The sequence below is a fragment of the Leptonotus elevatus genome, chromosome 13 (assembly GCF_054856555.1).
Source record: "Leptonotus elevatus isolate MCC_2025b chromosome 13, RoL_Lele_1.0, whole genome shotgun sequence".
In the NCBI taxonomy this organism is placed as follows: domain Eukaryota; kingdom Metazoa; phylum Chordata; class Actinopteri; order Syngnathiformes; family Syngnathidae; genus Leptonotus; species Leptonotus elevatus.
The window spans coordinates 21,152,501-21,172,500 of NC_141251.1; the positions used below are offsets into that span (position 1 = coordinate 21,152,501).

The 20,000-nt window shown below is 39.7% G+C and overlaps 3 protein-coding genes across 8 annotated transcripts in view; 2 read left to right on the forward strand and 1 right to left on the reverse strand.

Moving 5' to 3' along the window:
* nphp1 (nephronophthisis 1) overlaps positions 1–4,224 on the reverse strand; it is a 12,269-nt gene extending 8,045 nt beyond the window's left edge. For 2 of the 5 annotated variants that reach the window (XM_086092292.1, XM_086092288.1), the window contains exons 1-14: positions 4,048–4,224; positions 3,739–3,800; positions 3,589–3,649; positions 3,373–3,512; positions 3,079–3,274; positions 2,329–2,430; positions 2,104–2,228; positions 1,976–2,024; positions 1,806–1,893; positions 1,261–1,355; positions 964–1,092; positions 407–481; positions 226–336; positions 61–143 (exon numbers count right to left, since the gene is read on the reverse strand). In XM_086092292.1, the coding sequence (XP_085948418.1) occupies positions 61–143; positions 226–336; positions 407–481; positions 964–1,092; positions 1,261–1,355; positions 1,806–1,893; positions 1,976–2,024; positions 2,104–2,228; positions 2,329–2,430; positions 3,079–3,274; positions 3,373–3,512; positions 3,589–3,649; positions 3,739–3,800; positions 4,048–4,113 (1,382 nt within the window). In that variant the 5' untranslated portion in view covers positions 4,114–4,224. The remainder of the gene's footprint in view (positions 1–60; positions 144–225; positions 337–406; positions 482–963; positions 1,093–1,260; positions 1,356–1,805; positions 1,894–1,975; positions 2,025–2,103; positions 2,229–2,328; positions 2,431–3,078; positions 3,275–3,372; positions 3,513–3,588; positions 3,650–3,738; positions 3,801–4,047) is intronic. The other 3 variants (XM_086092290.1, XM_086092289.1, XM_086092293.1) reach the window with 3 other exon arrangements.
* A 618-nt stretch (positions 4,225–4,842) lies between these two features.
* On the forward strand, positions 4,843–6,699 carry LOC147164177 (uncharacterized). The gene is made up of 4 exons (XM_086092295.1): positions 4,843–5,189; positions 5,703–5,880; positions 6,060–6,154; positions 6,227–6,699. The coding sequence occupies exons 1-4, from the start codon at positions 4,863–4,865 to the stop codon at positions 6,416–6,418; spliced, it is 792 nt and encodes a 263-aa protein (XP_085948421.1). The 5' UTR covers positions 4,843–4,862; the 3' UTR covers positions 6,419–6,699.
* An 894-nt stretch (positions 6,700–7,593) lies between these two features.
* The window catches only part of pank1a (pantothenate kinase 1a), a 25,386-nt gene continuing 12,979 nt past the window's right edge, over positions 7,594–20,000 (forward strand). The window contains exons 1-5 of one of the 2 annotated variants that reach the window (XM_086093197.1): positions 7,594–8,506; positions 16,790–16,936; positions 17,279–17,484; positions 18,200–18,453; positions 19,776–19,952. In XM_086093197.1, the coding sequence (XP_085949323.1) occupies positions 8,230–8,506; positions 16,790–16,936; positions 17,279–17,484; positions 18,200–18,453; positions 19,776–19,952 (1,061 nt within the window). In that variant the 5' untranslated portion in view covers positions 7,594–8,229. Of the gene's footprint in view, positions 8,507–8,907; positions 9,078–16,789; positions 16,937–17,278; positions 17,485–18,199; positions 18,454–19,775; positions 19,953–20,000 lie in introns of those variants that run through there. The other variant, XM_086093198.1, reaches the window with a different exon arrangement.

Sequence of the window (20,000 nt, forward strand, 5' to 3'; positions counted from 1 at the left end):
TGTGGGTGGTGGCGTGTGCGTACGTGTGTGTGCATGTGTGTGCATGTGTGTGCACATCACCTGTTAGGTAGTGGATTTCCAGTGGTGTCGCTCAGTTTGAGAAAAGCCCAACCGCAGCTCAGTTCTCCCTGCTCACCTGTGGACTAACACAAAGAAAAGAGCACTCATTTAAACGACCGTTCGGCTCAGTCCCTTCAATTTCCTCTCTTGCATTCTCGTTATTACATTGCGTATGAAGGTGACGCCGAGCTCAAAGAGGATACCGAGGTCAGGGCTGTCTGCGTTGCAGCGCAGGAAGCAGTCGCCATCCAGTAGGGCGGGCAGGACACCAGACGTCTATGACAGACACGAGAAGTATTTTACAACCTAAGGGATGTGGGGGACCTTGGTGGGGCTGCGGTGGTACCCGTGGGGAGAAGAGCCAGGTCCTAGGGTTCTTGGGGGTGTAGGTGGCCCTCACTGTATGGATGTTACTCAGCACCTGGAGTGTAAAAAAAAGCAGCTTTTTGGGGGTTTTATCAGATGTTTCACTACAGTGTCAACCATCTGTCTAGTGGACATGTTTCAAACTTGACAACAATCGGATAAAATCTCTAGGACATATCTGAAGGTCCCTTGGCCAAAATGACTCTAAATTGACCACTTTGAACCAAAATGACAGACTTCTGGTATATTTTCGGGCATGAGTCCTTGAGACTTATTTGAGAGTATACATAGACACTACTATTTCTAAGTGAAACTGGCTGCAGGGGCTGAATTTTGGTAGGCTGCTTCAAACCTAAATGGCTGTCTTACCATGTCGTTTTGTGCATGGCTTTTTTTTGGAAAATAAATTGTGGCTTAAACTGAAACCTAAGTCAGGACAAGGAGAGGAACAAATCCCAACGGGTCGAACAGGATAGCAAATTTTTAAATAGTTTTGTAACTGGTGTTGCTGTAATGGATAATATATTGTGGACGTACCTGATTGCCATCAAATGCGCAGAGGCGAATGTGTCTGCTGAGGACCTGGACGCCGACCCCGGGTGTGGGGATTCGCTTGCAGCTCCACAGGGTGAAGCAAACGCACGTCCGAGTGTGTCGTGGGCGCACCTTCGTGACAAGAGACACAGAATGACAGGAAATTCTGTGGTTAGATGTTGGTCACCTTTTACTCATTACATTATAAATATGTCATCACAGGCAAAAAGCTAAATGTTTTCAGCAAAAATAAGAAAATTGTGAACACTATCTTAGCAGATATTATTTATATTTTCTCACCCTGCCAGTATCAGGATCCAAGAAGAGGTCGCAGAACGAGAGCTGTGATTGGCTGAGCTCAGGTAGCATGAAATGACTTTCTCTGTATTTGGCACCTAGAACACAATAGGCACGTTACATACATTTTATGTATGTTTACACATGTGTCATTATGCTTTTATTAAAATATGATATGTGGTCCTATGTGGCCCATGAGTAACACTGATGAGAAAAATGTGGCTTACTCCAACATTTAAGTTGCTAATCTCTGATATATATACATGAGAGATGCCAGTCCTGGAACCTTCCCCCAAAACTTTTCTGACAGCTTTTGTTTGTTGTAGTAGTGGCAGCTATGGTGGTTATAAGCTAAGGTTATCTTTAACTTTGAAGAATGTATTTAAGACTGTTGGAGACAGTTTAAGGCACATCCATTTCTCCATTTTCTGGATCACTTATCCTGCCACTTATATTAAATCCAAGTGATCACTAAAAGTCATTCAAAAGGGCTCAAATTACATAACGTTTAGCAGTACTGTTTTTGACTGATACGAGATGACACAGACCTTCGTCCATCAGCAGTTTACTGAGAGTGGACGGCCTGAACCCAGACGGGATGGCGCCCATTGCGGAGAGGACGTACGTGGCGTCAATCTGTCACGAAAACACAAATCATGCGGAAATCAAAACAAATACTCTGCCTGTGTTTTTTGTTGGAGAACATGAAGGCTTGTACCTCAGTTAGAGCTTTTCTGAAAGTGGACCAGTTGGAATGAGGAGTATTACTGAGGAAGAACAAGTCTGTTTTTTATGAATAAGGAAGCGTTGAGTGACTTTACAAGGTAAAACAAATTCTAATCAAACCTCTGTTTCTCCTCTTCATCTTCTTCTTCATTGTTCTGCTCATCAGAATCCTCTTGCTCCTCCTCAGCCTCGTCGGACTCTTCATCTTCCTCATCCTTGTCATCGTCGCTGAGGACAGAACCGATCTGTGATGAAAAAGTGTGTTACTGTATGTCGATGACGTCAACAATTGTACCACGTCAGATTGTACAGCTGTGCCTAATATTTTGAATAGTGAGTGTGGACCTTCAAGTATGTTTTTGGCACCACTCCTCTGTCGCCTTTGGCATTTTCAGCCAGCCACCAGCCATCGCTTGTCTTCCTGATGATTTTCAATGTGTCACCCCGCTGTAGCAGCAGAGAAACAGTATTGTTAAATTTGAGAAATTATATTTTTGGACTTTTCCTAATTTAATTATATTTTCTGTTTGATATTTGCCTATTTTTATTTAATTTATATTTGTTGCTCTGTTGTTTTTTGATTTATATTTGTGTATTTATATGTTATATTATTTTCTAACATTATTTTATTGTGGTAATTCTTCAAAAAAAATCCTAATTTTATTTTAATACTTCTAAAGTTTTTGTCTCTAAAAAGTGTGTTTTTTGTCTAATATTTTTTTCCTCGATATTGTATTTTTCTAATGTTTTTGTTGGATGTTTTTCTTTTTCTTTTTAGACGTTTTGCGTACTTTGACGACTAATCTGAAGTCTCGTGAGATTTTGAGGAAAATTCTTCTGCAGAAAACAACGACTGTCTACTTTTGGGGCTTTCGAGATTGTACTGTCATTAAATACAATGGAAAAAAAGATGATTGATGTGCTCTATACTTTATATTATTAAATACTACAGGGATTGAAAATGTTTGAAAGAGTTGCTATAGTTAAAGAAAAAAATTATAAATGAGAGTCCTATAAACAGGTTAAAGGACGAAATTGGAAGTCACTATAGTTATGTACCAGTTTCAAACACCAATATAAAACACATCACATTACCTGAACTGTCAAATCTCCTTCCTGGTCCCCTTTGAAATCACCAAGCACCGTGTAGACGCAAGGCTCCGATTGCGAAAGTGCGGTCGATGCTTGACACTCGTCTTTAGGGCAGCCGTCCTTATCTGCAGTGTCTTCATCGCTGTTGTCCTCATCACTGTCTTCAGTTCTAGTCTCGCCATCTTCTGTCGGGGTGTCACTGCGCACGAAAACATGGTAATATTATCGACTTTGTGAGATAGGTGTGACCTTTAAAAATCATGCTATAGTGGCGTGAGTAAAGCTATATATACAGACCCAGTTGGTGGCTCCGTGCTGGGTCCCGGTGGCGAGAGCTCCACAGAAAGTTTGTTTAGCTGCTCCAGGACGTTGTGAAGTCGTCCTTGCTCCTCAAGTTTCCTCTGGTCGTAGTTGCCCACTGGAGCAATCTCATCGGCCTAGAATGTACACTAATCGTTATCTATAAATATCCTGCAACAAAGCAACCTGAATGCACACTATTTAAAGTGTCACCTTAGTAAGTTTTGTCAGATTGTTTAATGTTTTTTCTGCCGATTTTTGAAGTTCTTGGCATCTGTTAACATATGACATTTTTTCAACATTAACACAAATGGAAAACAGCAAACGTAAGTGTTAATTTTTCTTTAAAGGTGAGTAGTTCACCTTCTAAAGGACTCTTCTTTGGTTTCCACCTCACCCTTGACATCTTTCAACAAACTCTCCAGCTAGGATCAAAGAATACACGTAAGTTATATATATATATATATATGACCAAAATGTATATTTTGAACAACTACAACACAAATATATGCAACACTTAGCTTTTAACTGTCTAAAGGTTGTATCATTGCCATCTTATCCCACACAAGGTGCATAATTGCTAAAAAAAAAAAAAAATAAATTGCTTGTGTCTGACATGTTTGACCCCCCTCGAGTTTAACGTCATAAAAGTGAGAGTTCTCTATGACAAACCTTCCCCCTCATGTCGTCCACTTCTCTATGGACCTGCTGCAGCGGTCCTTTTCCCTTGGGCGGCATTTAATTGCCCTTTTGAGCCATAATTTGAAATTGTATGCGCTAGCTCGCCAAGCAAGCTAGCTAGCCAACGAGCTGCGATGTGACCCCGCGCGCACATTGGTCCGCCGGTCGCTAAGCAGCCGGAGTCTACTTCCGGGTGGTAAATGTTCACGTTTTCATCCACTTTCTGTCGGTCTATGGTTACTTTTAGCGTGTGATTGTAGACTTAATCTCACCTTTGTATAAAAAAAAGAAGAGGAAAAAAGTAGCTTTGTGTAAGCACTCCATTGACCTTCACTTAGTATGTCATGCTTGTTGTGAAACGTGTTGCCCTCAAGTACAGTTCGTTATGTTATTTTAAACATAAAATAATTAAAATTCAAAATAATTAAAGTCATTTTAAGACACTTTTCGCGTATTAGTGTTTACATATTTCAGAATATTCTAACTCTCATCTAGTTAGAATGCAACGCCGTGCTTCTCGGTGACTTTAATGCAACGACCATCCGGGTTCGCTTCGTCATCGAAATTAAATGAGAAACCCACTTCGGAAATATACAAACTCAAATATACAAAAAAAGAATAAACATACGTATTATGTTGTTTTAAGTTAGTCAATGTGGTTTAGTATATTTAGCACATTCGAAAACGCTCCACCCACTAATTTTGTTAGAACTTGTGTATTTTAAAATCCCTATGATTTTTGTTGACATTGAATGCAACAAACTCGTTTTACTCTCCTCTGTTTAGTGTTATGTCATTATGGTGTCATGGCGGGCCCCGTGGCACTCGTTCAAGGTGCCAGCCGGGGTCTGGGGCTACAGTTTTGTAAATACATTTTAAAAGACAAACCCCCTGCAAGTATCATAGCAACGTGTCGGAACCCAGACGGGGCAGTGGAGTTGCAGGGGTTGGCCGGACAACACCCGGACCGGCTGACCGTACTTCGGCTGGACGTGAATCGCGAGGAGGACATCCGGGAGGCAGCCGAGTGGGTGAAGGAGAGCTTTGGGCGGCTTGATTTGATGGTCAATTCCTCGGCTTTGCTTCATCCCTCCGGGAAAGGAGAGACCAGCCTGAGAGATGTTTCTGCACATGTATGGCACCCACTTCAATATGTAGTAAACAGTAGCGGCAAACTCCATTGACAAAAACCCATCAGCCTTCAGGAAGTCTCACATTTAGGACAAGACTCCATTGACAAAATGCTGTTTCTTAGATGGTATCCTACATAATTTATGTCACGTTTTCGTGGGGGAAAATAGTCTTGTTTAATCACTGTATTTACATCTTACTTTAAAATGATGTTCGGCAGTTTCTAAACATTTTGCTCTTAAGACGGTGTAAAATTGCAACTTAAATATGTCTCATGGTCAGGATAAACATATAGTTGCATATTACTGTTTACATCAGTTTTTGTTGACATTTTCTTCCCATTAGGAAATTCCTCCACCAAATAATCACAAAAATGCCTTTTCTTAAATCATTGTCTAATGTCTATACATGTATGGTATTTTGTGCTGAATAATAATTTGTCCTCACTATTTGCACCTCAAACTATGTTCTGCTATCACCACATGTATTCATATTCATGTTTATTTTCCCTTCAGGGCATCATTGCCACCTTGACCACCAACACGGTGGGTCCGCTGGTAATGGCCAAGTATTTCGCTCCCCTCCTGCAGAAAGGCGGTGGTGGCTTCGGTCGAAGGCAAACGGACAAGGCCAAGCGACACAGCGGCATCATCGTTAACATCACAGCCAAAGTCGGCTCCATTGGTGACAATGGTAAAGTTGTGAAAGCGTTTTAACTGTTAACTGTGTTCAAAAAAAAAAGAAAAGAAGGGGAAAAAAGCTATATTTTACTCAAAGCCTCAAATGACAGTGGGTTCCTGGAAGGCAAGCCAATACCTAATTTTCGGGCTCAATGATTGTGTTTGAATCCCCTTTTGTATATTCTTAACAAGGTCTTGGCGGCTGGTACAGCTACAGAATGTCTAAAGTGGCTTTAAACATGGCCACAAAAAATCTTTCCATCGAGCTGGGCCGCAGTCGACCCAAGGTAATTTACTCTTGCATTTACACCAATAAAATAACGGCCTACCAAATGATGCATTTGTATTTTTTTCCCCAGGTGGTGTGTGTTTCCTTGCATCCAGGAACATTAGACACGGACTTGTCAAGGCCGTATCACAGAAACGTACCAGAGGGGAAACTGTTCAGCACAGAACGCTCTGTGGAGTATCTGATGGGCATCGTAGAAGCGCTGGATGTGGAAAAGACGGGCAAAGCCTACAGTTGGGATGGTACTCAACTGCCCTGGTAGCAAAAAAACAACAAAAAAAAAAATAGATTTATGAACAAGGACACTTCATATTTTAATCAAACCAATGGGATTGCCAATAATCATTTGACATTATGATGTGATGTAATTTTGGTTTCTGTACTTTAAAGTTGTGCTTGTAAGTTTACATTCCTTAGCAGAATTTGGGAAATATTGGCAATTATTTGGAAAGGTACTGTACACATCTGCCAATTCTGTAAACTAATAAGAACAACTGTCCATTACTGTGTAATCATTTCAAGTGTATTAAAATGTAAGTCATCCCCCAAAGGTTATCGTCCATTATTTCCCACAAAAGGTCACATTTGTTTTTCATGTTCACAGATGTTTTTAGGTTTTTGTTCTGTTATGTTTATACTATAGAATATCAATTAATTTCCTTAATATCAAGATTAAAAGTTAGCTATGTGGGTAAATTATTATTTTAAAAAGGAGAAATTAACTTGAATTGTAGAGGATGCCTGTCTTATTTAGAAATGTTTTACAATGACTATATCTTAGAACAAGCTTCTATTACAGGATAGCATAACTTTTAGGTAGAGGATGTGCCCCATAAAAGGTGATTTTCTTAATTGAAACTGCATTATTTTTATTAAAATGAAACTTTAAAATTATGTAAAATATATTTCTGTCTCAATTTAAAGAAAAAATTATAATTTCTCATTTTCTATCTGATTGCAACCATCTATTTTTATAGCATTTGTACTAGTGTAGCCAATTTTTCAACAGATTATAGGTCACATTTTCTAAAACAAAAATCAGCATTTAAAAAAACCTAGAATATAACGTCCTATGTGTGCCTTACTTCAACCCAACGCCAGATGGTGAAAAAGTACCTTGTTGAAAATTCTGCTGATAATAAAGAATGCAAATGCACAAAAACGCGAGCAAAAAATAATTTTCAATTTTTACCCATTTGGACAATATATAAGTTACAAAATAAATAATTTCATTTTTAAAACTTGCCAAATGCTTTGTGAAGGTCCCTTGTGATTGTCGTTTTATCTCTTGGACCCTTCTACATTGTACTTTGCATTCTTGCGTTGACCCGATCGATATCTAATTTTGCTTTGGCATGCAATAACAGTAACATGTCGTGACTGCCTGATGACAGACGAATTTGTGCATATCAGTCGGGTCGGGTATGTAGAGGGGAGGGGGCGCACTGCACGCTGCACAGGGAATGACAGCGGCTCTTATAAATAAAGCCCCCCGCAGCTGTACACTCCCTGCCTGCCTGCCTGTCTGTCTGTCTGCTGCCTGCGTGGGCAAATTTATCCCCATTTGTAAAGTGGACGCAAAGTGGTCTCGCTGGTATGCTTTGATACAGTTGGAAGAGGAAACCGGTCCAAGGAGGTGAACGGGTTTTTTCGCGGCCTCGCTCGGTGACGTCGAAGACGACGCGGAGGTCGGTCTGTCTGTCGGTCGCCGGGTTTTCGTCGTGTTAAATGTAGGGAAATGACCGCGAGTGACCTCGAAGACACTGTTGTGTTTTGGACAGCAACACCAGTGCGTTTTATCTTTAAAAATAATGCAGCCGCGATAAAGGCGTTCGTCCGCCAGGAGGGGGTTTGGTTCGGCTAATTTGCGAGGCTGTCACTACGGGGCTACAGTGAGTTGGCTAAAGCTACTTTAGCTCTCGCCTTAGCTTCGCCCTATCTCAGTGGCTAACGCAAAGCTAGGCTAATTTAGCCTCTGCCGCTAGCCTCCCGACACCCGTAGATGCTACAGCGAAACTAGGCCAGTTTCTCTCCGGCTCCGGCGGCTCGCTTCCCCCGTATAGAGGCTCGGCTATGGATGAAGGAAAGTCAATGGTGGACAAAAAGGGGGCGTCGGGACCATTTCGCACCAATAACGGCCCGAGTCAGAGGAGCTACAATGGGCACATCAATGGCTGTGGTTCCAACAGCGGCACGCTCACTTCGGCAAATGCACCCACCAGCAGCGGCGGCGGCCAGTACGAGAACAATCGCCACCTGCACCGAGGGGAGGACGTGGAGTGCAACGGCTCGCCGGCCAAGAAGAGCAGGCTACGGAGGAGGACCGAGTCGATGAGGCGGCACAGACCACGTAAGTGTGGGCCACACTTTGGGAGGGAATTTTTACGGGTGCACAAAGTGAATGAACTCAGGGTTTTTACATTACGATGCCTTACTTTGTCATTCATTAAAGCGAAAATAATTTTGAAGAATGTACAAAAGTGCTGTGGTTGAACATTTATCGTTTCAACCTGCTAGTTTGTAGTCTGTCGGTACCTTTTGCCGAGTCCTCAATATTTATATACCACCAGCTGCGTTAGTCACGTTCTGATTGGTCATCAACCGGCGGTGGAAAAACTCCTGATAAGTGGGCTCGGCTTGGGGAGGCCAATCAGCGCTCGACTCTTGTTTCCAGGCCAGCGTGTGAATGGGACGAGGCCACGCCCCCTTATTTACCCAACGTTCCATGGCTACGTGAGTGAAAAATTACCCAGTTGAAAACTTTGTGAAGGTTTTATTAGTGCAGAATATTGAAAAGTACCAGAGGGGGCTTCAGACTGGCATGTTTTGCAGTTTTAGTACACTTCCGTGATAGTTTTTTTATTTAATTGGTGAGCTGGTATTTTGCCTGACTATGAAGCTGAGAAATCAAAAGAAACCTGGTAAGTTTGTTCATTTGTAGTATTATAGTATTTAGCCACATTTTAATATCTATTTTGTACTTGGTATTTCTCACCTTTTTAATATTTAATGCAGCAATAATACTTTACAGGGTTTAAAGTCTCTCCAGTATGACGCTTGTTCGCATATCATTGAGACGAACAGAGGGCTTGTTGTTGTGACAAAACCAACCATTATTGTGCAGTCTGCAGAGATCTGCTGCACGTTTAGGGGCTTGGTGATAAGTGTAGACTGTTAACATTCCTAACTGAAAGGGGGCGGAGGTGGAGAGGGGGTACTGGGTGTGACTGTGTGCATCATTTTTGTATTTCCACTTTCCAGGAAACTGTAGTCACTTGGCTATAGAATACAGTAACATAATTTCAGACAGCTCCCGATCACCAGATAATTTGCTCTGAAAGTTAGAGATAGTACCATTCTGGTCATTCGCACAAGTATTTACATGTGTGTTGTTGTTCTTTAATGATTCTCTTTAATAATGTGATCATTGCCTTGAAAAATACTTCTTTGTATGAGACATCTCTTGAAAGCCAAAAATAACTCTCTTTTTTTCTTCTTCTATTTTTTTAAGCTAAAGGACACATACACATACGTTTGTTTGAGCTGGTTTCAAATAATGTTTCAAGTTAATCAGGCATGGCATTGGACCACATTCTGTCACTTCATCTGTTTGATGTTTTGAAGTTAGTGTCAAGCTTGGCACAAGTCAAATCATTTTTGAGGATAAGCAGTTCACCGAATGGATGAATGGACCTTTGAGTAAGTGTAGGAATATCCATCCATATATCCATTATCTGTACTGCTTATGAGTCAAATTATGGTCCTCGTTGAAGTATTCCAAAAATAATTCACACAAAACACAGGTTTCATTTTTTACTCCTGCAACTTTTTCAAGATGTGCATAATCATTTTATACAAGTGTAATTTAGTTTCCTTTTTTACCTTATGGTGATAATTGTTGTTTTCTGATTGGTTTGGGGAAATCATGTGTCTCTAATAAGTTGCTGTAAATACTACAACTTGGGGTGAGTAATAAAACTTTTTTGGGGGGAGATCACAAATCAATTAGAAATCAGATTTGTGGAGGGAGAAAAAAATCTGGATTTTTATTTTAAGAATAAGACCATATCAGCTCAACCCTTTTACAGCTAATGAATCCTTTAAAATAATCTTTAAAAAGTATTTGTACTGAAGTTGAAGTGTAGGTGACATTCTGTCTCTGCTCAAATATGCACAAGACCAGCATCTTCCCATTGTACACACAGTGTACATCCTGTTGATAAATAATGACATTCTGATGATCATAACACGCTATGACAAAATTAGCGATTAGCGATGAGCATGCATGAGAAAAAACAAGGTGTGACCGGCTGGCAAACATATCAAAGAACTGACCCCCTTATGTAATAGTGGTAGCGGAGATACTGCTCGCACACCACCCCATCTTTTATGGCCATGTTATCTTTGGATGAAGGCCAGTCAGCCATCCCGATGAACCCAAATACACTGAGAGCTTTTTGGCAGGAATGTTTGCCCCCTTGAGCGTGTGATTTTTAACCCCGTGTTTGTTTCCTGCTCCACATTAGAGCTTAAAAACATTAATTTTATCTCACAGCATCGGCCTTAGGGTATGCTCAAATGACCCAGTATAAAAGGGGAATCTTTATTCCTTGACATTGTTTGAAAAGTCCATGAAATGACACAGTTAATACAATCTCTTCATACAAATTAGCAACCATGACTGACACTGCTGTAATTTGCATGCCAGGCCAGTAGTTTGGGATATCACTTGGTAAAGAAACTAACCTACTGTATATTAGTTTTTATCTTTGCTTTGGGATTTTGTGTAAGTAATGTGACTGACATGAAAGTAGATGCATTAAAATGATGGAGAAGAGATATTAGCAAATGCTACAGTAACTCTGTGAGCCACCATTGCTGTTTTGGTTATGAAGTAGTGTAATTTGCCAAAAACCATACTAGGCCTACCTTGGTTTTAAGGTTGTGGTGCGGTTCACATTGGTACAGTAAAGCAAAGGACTGCAAAACACAATTTTCTTTTATGAAAACAGAAACCGATTTAATGATATTTAAAATGAAAAATACCAAGCTAGCAGTAAGTTATCCAATAAATGAAAGAAAATAAAGGAAGTACCCTTTTTCATGTAAACTACTTAATATTTTATTTTTAGAAAAGTACAACATCGTTTTATTATCTACTAGGGATGTAACGATAACGGCAATATTGTGATATCACGATATTAAAACTGCCACAATATATTGTCGTCGTCATGTCACGATATTAAAAGCAGCACATCTGTTAAAAAAGTCGCGTTGATTTCCATTTGTGCGGTTCTAGCACCCTCTGGTGGCTAGTTTTTTTTAGTGCAGTTTAGTTTTCACAAGGCATGTTTTGGCATTTGTGTGTTTAAAATCCACGCTAATGGTCAGATGAAGGGGAACGTAATATGCTTGTGAACCGAGTCAATATGTGGAGCAACTCAATGTGTGCTTGTATTAGCAAGTAAGTGCCTCAATATTAAGTGTTATTAGAGATTGTAGGTGTTTATATGCATTGCTGTGATGTACAAAAGCAAAATATTGTGTTTGTTTTTTTACAATATTGTAACCTTTTTTTGTATTGCCAACCTCGCCATAATATCGCATCGTGATGTTTGGATATCCCTATTATCTACTTGAGAAATGAACAATGCCCTTACCTATTGACAATGATTGTCAAAATTCAGACGTGAGATTGAGTCCGGGCTTCGGCCTTCTTGAGTGGAGTTTGCATGTTCTCCCCGTGCTTGCGTGGGTTTTCTCCGGGTACGCAGGTTTCCTTCCACATTCCAAAGACATGCATGGCAGGTTAATTGAACACTCCAAAATTGTCTATAGGTGTGATTGTGAGTGTGGATGGTTGTTTGTTTCTGTGTGCCCTGCGATTGGCTGGCAACCAGTTCAGAGTGTACCCCGCCTACTGCCCGAAGCCAGCTGGGATAGGCTCCAGCTCCCCCCCCCCCCCCCCCCCCCCCGCGACCCTTGTGAGGACAAGTGGTTAAGAAAATGGATGGATGGATGTAAAAAATCATTAGCTTTAACAATGACATCTCCTAACCGGAGACTTCACTGTGCCCAACACACTTTTTTTGTAATTTGGATTGAAATACATGGTAGATATCTGGTGAGATTGTGGTTGTTCCAGTAATTGGATTATTTATTTTGACCAGTAGCTCTTAAGAGAAACCAACAGTGACTCAACAACTTGATTCACAAGTGTTTTACATTCAGAGTAGATGTTGCAGACTAACGGTAATAAAATAATAGTAAACCACTTAGTTGGCACACAGACCCTTAAATTGGTTTGGATAGTAATGGACTACAACCTCATTTCCCAGTCCAATAAATGCTTGACATCCACTCTAATGTTTTAACTCTATTGTTTTATGAGTCAAATAGAACCTTGCACTTTGTCAACAAGACCTCCCGTAAAATGTACTCACAAGAAGCCTGAGTCAGTCGACTTGTTCTAAAACAATGCTGGTAGTTGTAATTAAAGGTGGTGCTTCTGTTTGTCCTTGATAACTGGAATCATTTTGAGTTTAGTGTGGTTTATTTGACAGAAACCTGCTTCACCTTCGATTCAAGGTGGAACACTCAGGAAGTTGATGAATTATTTTGCTTGGTTTAGGAATAAGGCGCGACTGGTCAAGGTTCCAACAGTAAAAAAAAATTCAATGTATTCATACAGTTCAACGTCAACAAATCCTGAATCTAAATGTGACAAATACTCGTGTGTCACTTTAATCAAGCCTCTTTGTTTCTTATCTCACACACACACACACGCATACACGCACACACACACGCACAGACTCATGTAAAAGATTAGATTAAAGGTTAGTCTGTTCTTTGGATTTGAAAAAGAAAAAGCCCAGTCATGCTAACAGGCTGATCAGTAAGCGTGGATATAACAGAGTGGTCAGCTATTATACAGTACACACACACACGGACGTATACGCGCGCAAGCACTCACACATACGCAGTACTTTAATCTACATGGACATAAACACCACCCATTCCCAAATCTTCCTTCTTGTCATCTGGCTGGATGACAACATGTGTGTGTCCAGGTAATAAGCATGACAAATCAGTTTTTGACTGTTACGTTGTGCAGTTGCTACTTGATTAACTCAACTATAAGCAAGCAATGCACTGTGCTAGATTTTAAACAAAAGAATAAATATGTTCATCGCCGATTTAATGAATGTAATTTATTGATTTAAGATTGAGGCTTTGTTCTCATTAAACTTTTTTTTTGGTATAAGATAATGAACTTTTATCGGCTGACTTTTTCTCTCCTAAAATTACAACTCTTTTGTTAAAACATTATATGGAAAAAAATTCTAAAAGTTTTTTTTCTTGTTATATTGTATTACGTTTTTTAACACTATGACTTTATCCGTGTATTACCGTGGACCCCCACATTGTCGCAGCATTTGCATTTGCATATCTTATGTATTTACGAATTTTCTTTTGAACCTAACTCCCTTTACTTATAGTATGACTTATTATTATTTATTTTTTTAATACCAAAAATTAGAAATTCATTAAAAATGTTACCAGCCTCTTCCCAAAGTGTTTTGGGATGATAGTTTGTGGTGGTTTACATTATAATTTTAGCAAATAAAAATCACTTGTAGGATTGTGTCAATTATTTGCGGATTCTCGCTATTTGAGGATCCACTGTAGTGTTAACTTTTCTATTCCGTGTGACCCTAATGATCCTTCTGTATTTTAATAAAAAAGGAAACCCATGCCCGTTGCAAGGACTTAAAGCATAGTGCTTCTGATATAGATGTGATATCGTTTATCAAGTCTCAACATTATTGTTTGCTGTTGTGTTTTTCGGGAGGGGGAGCTCATGTTTACAGACCTGAGATCAGGTCAGTGGGTGAGAGGGTAGCAACACAAGAGTCGAGGTGACCCAACTGGGGTAGTAAACGGGACACCGTTCATCCAGTGTTTGCGTCATGAGGAGCATGTATAACATGGTGTAAAGAAAATCTCTTGACTGCCCTAACCAGGCTATTGTGATAACATAGAAAGGGGGTTTACTGCAACTTTTTGCGACTAGCACTATAGTTCCTGGAACCAAAAATGATTCCAGTGATCCAACATTGACATAAATCAGATTGATAAGTCTCTCTGTGTCATCAATCTGTTCTGTTTAGAGCTGTAGACCTAGCCTCAAAAGTCTTGAATGTACTAATTCCAGCAAGGTCTTCCTTAGAACACAAGTTCACACCGTTTTAGACCCCAAGAGTTTCTAGTTCTAATTCCTGGAACTTGTATATACTGGAACTAAAGGGCTCCAATCAGCGCTGCAGACCCTATCCCAAGGTTCCTGGATTTCTCTAAAGTACTCCCTCACTAGCAGGGTCATCCTTTGACACTAATTTACACTGGTCCTCTGAAAGGTCCTCAGACTGGTAAAATTCCCACAGTCACCATTAGTGATGCACCGAATATTCAGCCACCGAAAATTTCTGGCCCAAAATGGCAAAAATTTGCATTTTCGGCATTCGACCGAAATAAAACTCAAGCTGAAAGAGAATGTTGTGGTGACGCAAGCAAAAAAAAAACGCTGCAAGCAACACCAAACACGGGAGTGAGTATCCACCTTGCTGCCTACAAATGCGTCATCCGCACCACACCGCACGCATCCGTGCCCGCCGGTGCAAAGTACTGTACATTGGCTATAAAGTGCAATTGCACTGCCAGAAAATGCTCAGTTGTTCACCCCGTGTTTGGTGTTTAATGTACTTTCACCAGCATGTCTTTGGTGTGGACACATTTCAATTGATATTGTGCTTTGTTAAAATGCCCGTGCTAAATAGGCCTAACTATTTTATGATAATATTATAATTGAATTAATTATAATAAATGCAATGATAATAAAAATTGGCATAATTTCGTTTTGGTTTTCGGCCAAGCATTTCTCATTTTTGTTTTCGGCCCAAAAATTTCATTTCGGTGCATTTCTAGTCACCATACTGCCTAAAGTTCCTTTAACTTTTATATCTTGGTGATTGGAGTTCCTAAAAGGGCCCTAATCAAAGTTGTTGACCCCAGCTCAAAGGTTACATCTCAAAATTACCCTCCTAGCAGGGTCGATAAATGACCAAAGAACTAAATTTAGACAGAAGTTGGCACAATGGCCCTCCAAAGGTTCCATGGTTCAATGGTCTTTGGCCTCTGAATGCTGCTGTTTTTTTTCTTACCTGCACGTGAATTCAGATTTATTTTATTACACTACTGCAACATTGTAGTGAACATGTGCTTTCACTAGCAGGCACACAAGCTTTGCATTGTTCTGAAACAGACACCAATTGCTGGAAATGTCATCACAACATTGATTCATGCCACAGAAATGAGGCTCCACTCGACCTTGAGTAAACCCTCCCGTGCCAGTCAGCTTGTTGTCATGTCTGTTTGTTCCAAGTGTGCCGTCTGCGGGCTCGCCACACCTGAGCAACATGGCTCCTGTCACTTCTAAAAAATAGTAGCTCACCAATGAAGGACAGGGAGGAATATTAAAACATTTTGCAAATATATGTGAAAGCATAAAGTGGTCTATTCCTTTGTTGCTGTAAAAACTCCCACTCATCCGAAGAGTTTTTTCCATCCCACAATCTCATAAGATTAGGATTTCCCCCCCTTTTAATAGTATGCTTTTCCTCAAAGAACTACATATTTTTTCTCACTTTATTACAATATTGTACCTTGATTCTGGGGTGCAAAGAGAATAAAGACATAGTATTATGAGGGGGGAAATTGTCATCTTTGAAAAATAAATGGATAATTTTATGGGGGGGGGGGAAGTTGTGATATTACATTAATATGGAAATAATTCTATGATAATGAAGTGACAGTCCTAATAGAAAAAAAAACATTGTCTAAGTCTTATTTTTGTGAGGATGAAGATGTAATAATTATATGGAAAGTGATATCATGAAAATGAAGTCATAACTTTATTCTAATAAAATTACAGATCCATTCACATACAATTATGACCTAAATCTAGATTGTACTTTTATTTCTGCAAAACTATGGCTCTCAAAAATGTATTCAATTAATGTAAAATTGTCAGTGCTCTTACACAATTTTTTTTTGTCTCGTTAAAATTGTACATTTAAATGTCAAGATGAACTATTAGCATTCAAGTTAGCCCTGATTGATTAATTAATTGATTGTTGTTGTTTTTTTAATTAAGTATCCCAATACTTTATTTCACCATTATTCCAAGATTATGAACAAAACATACTGTGCGAACATTGTTCCCTGGTATACCAGTGTCTGAAATTACAATAACATGAAGAACAAAAAACATGACTAAGGTGATAAAATGGAGAACAAATTGTGAAGATATCGGAAAGAAGAACAGAGAAGTGTGAAAACGACTTTGAGGTGGCGATGAAAAAGGAGGATGATTGATAGCGATTTGGGAGGGTGTCTGTTTCCATGGCAACCCGCACAGTACTCCGTGTTCTCGCCTACCCGACGAGCAGGTTGTGCTCTTTTTACCCACCTACACCGCCCTTGGTAGGCTATATGATAACCCATTGTTACACAATAGCCTTTTGTTATGGTTGCGCGAAAAAGAAATGACGCATCTTCCTTTGTCTCCCGGTAGCGTTCCCATGGTTCGGGATGGACATCGGCGGCACGCTGGTCAAACTGGTCTATTTCGAGCCGGTGGACATCACGGCGGAAGAAGAGCAGGAGGAGGTGGAGAACCTCAAGTCCATCCGCAAATACCTTACCTCAAACGTGGCCTATGGTAAACAAAAAATAAAAAATTTAATGCACCGACTATACCTATACTGTGCAGTCAACCCTTGACCTGCCTTGAAGAGCAATAATTTATGCCAATAGTAGACACCTTCAATATAGAAACCATCTGTAAAAAATGTTTTTAGTTTCAATTCACCCACATGTTTAAAAACGCATATAATAAAAAAAAAAATAATAAAAAAAATCTGACATAAGCTTATTTAAATGCCTGATTAAAAGTATTCCTTAGCACCTGTTTTCACTTTTTCGCTGTTAAGAAATAGTCAAGAGACAATCATATGTGTACGTGATTGAGGTGGAACATGTAAGACGACATCTTCTTTGCTAGGCAAGACGGGCGTGCGCGACGTCCACCTGGAGTTGCGCAACCTGACCATGTGCGGCCGCACGGGCAACTTGCACTTCATCCGCTTCCCCACGCAGGCCATGCCGCGCTTCATCCAGATGGGCCGCGATAAAAACTTTTCCAGTCTGCACACCACGCTCTGCGCCACCGGCGGCGGCGCCTACAAGTTCGAGGACGACTTCCGTGCTGTAAGTGTTACCTTATACATGCCACATCTTTTAGTACTGTGGACCCCAGTGGGGGAGAGGGAATGGGGCAGCTTGTGAATAGCGAAAATCAATGGGAAAAATAAATGGTGGAGAAAAAGTTAAACGCACAAAATTCTTCAAAAAATGTTGATAAACATTTGAAATAAAAAAACAACCTCCCAAAAAGCAAAATAACACAAAAATATTGATAAAAAAAAAGAAGTGAATCTGCGGGTGCCGAAACAGTGAGTATTCCGGCATCCACTGTATTTGTTTAACTTTACAACAGAGAGAGAGAAATCGGCTAGTTTTTGGGGGGGCTGGGGGAATATGAATTATGAATATCATTATTTTTGTATGTTGTAATATGTTAACTTAAGGGGAAAAAGAAGCTAATATCAACAAATGAAATTGGTCGGGCCTTAGTTATAACACTATGAAATTGAGGCTATTTGTGTTAGCCTTTCTATTGTGTTTTGTATTGTGGATTAGCATTAAGGTAGCAGATTTTCGCCAGACACTCTTTGTTTAGCTATACAAACTGTAAATCTTTATGTTTTCAAGTCTAGTGTGCGATTTTTATTACAACAGCAGCAAATCTATTTTTTGAATGGGAATCTTGATAATAGTGCTGCTCGAGGACGCTATTTTCTCCCTTTCCATCAATGGAAATGCCGTCCTCCGCAACCCTAACGCTATCCCGCGTGTTGTCCAGATGGCCGAGCTGGAGCTGCTAAAGCTGGACGAGCTGGACTGCCTGATCCGCGGGCTGCTGTTTATGGACCGGTTGGGCTTCAACGGCCACCCTGAGTGCTACTACTTCCACAACCCCTCGGACACGCAGAGCTGCATCAAACAGCAGTGCACGCTGGACAACCCTTTCCCCATGCTGCTGGTTAACATCGGCTCCGGCGTCTCCATCCTGGCCGTCTACTCCGAGGATGACTACAAGCGTGTCACCGGGACCAGGTTGGTGCCTTTGATCTTGGCAATATATTAGCATCACTACAATGCAATGATTGTCCAAAAGCGTCCTCTGGTGGTATATCGCTTGAATAAAAATATAATTGAAAATGTATTTGAAACACAAATAAAATCATACATTAATTTTTTTAAATAATAATAAAATAAATAATAAACACAGGAATTTTGCCCAAATATTGCTACTTTTTCAAATGAAATATTATAAACGATATGCTCAATTATGGTCATATTATATTTATTAAGTTACACATTTATATAGTATTAGTATTATAGATCAGTATTTATGTATTTTATATTGTGTAATCAAGATGTGCGCAAAGAACACCTGAAAACGACTTTGAGATAAAAAAAAAAAAAAGGTTTCCCCTTCACTGTCCAATGAATGACTGACAAAGATGCTTTGTCATGAAGAAAACATGTTAAAGGTGAACATTTACATGGCTCATCTTTATGTAATATCTCCTTGCATTACGCAATAGAAGATTAGAGAAGGCGTTTTATGACACATGGCAAGTTTTACCACATTACTTACATGATATCGGCCCCTGTTGTTCTGTCATCACATTAATTTTTCAAATTCTGTCATATTTACAAGTGTAATTGAAGTAATTGTTATAATAATTTTGGTAAGGCAAGTTCTTGGTGACACAAAAGAAAAAACACTGCCATTTGTCACTATCCCTGAGGTGAGGTGTGGTCAATTTTTTTAGAATTAATTTGAATATTGATTTGTAGGTATTTACCTTGCCTATTTAAAAAAAAATTTTTTATGTATTCCCTTAATCACTATCTAGTGTGGTGTTTGGATTGTTTTATATTGTGTATTGTGCTTAAAAATAGTTATCAGAATTATTATATACAACTACATGAATGTATAATATTATAATGTAATATGTGTATTTCTTTTTGAATTATGTTAGATTTGTTCCCCTCTTTGGGCTGGTTGTATGTATTTTATTTTATTTATTTGAATGTATCAAATGTTGTAGTTATTAAAACAAAAAAGATCAATAAAAACCCAAAACAAAGAAAAAAAAAAGACAATGGAGCTCCTCTATTCGCAGGGCGATGGGGACCAACATTGACCCCACATAGTGCAAACCCATGAATAAATGAAAAAAAAATGTTTTAAGTGCAAATAAGTAGCACAATGCAAATAAGTGGGAGGAAAGGCAAAAAAAAAACTTTGTATATACAAGGGGTCCATTGGATATAAATAATATTGGTTGGATGAATACAATAAATGGCAATTATTTCTGTAATTGTAAATATATTTTATTCATATTAAGCATTCTTTCCCCCCCAAGTTTGGGAGGTGGTACATTCCTCGGTCTTTGCTGCCTGCTGACGGGCTGTGAGACGTTCGAGGAAGCTCTGGAAATGGCGAGTAAGGGCGATTCCACCAACGTGGACAAACTTGTCAAGGACATCTACGGCGGCGACTACGAGCGCTTCGGCCTGCAGGGCTCGGCTGTCGCGTCCAGGTGAGTGAGTGCAACCGGCACCAATTTTCCCATAATGCATCTGAGCAA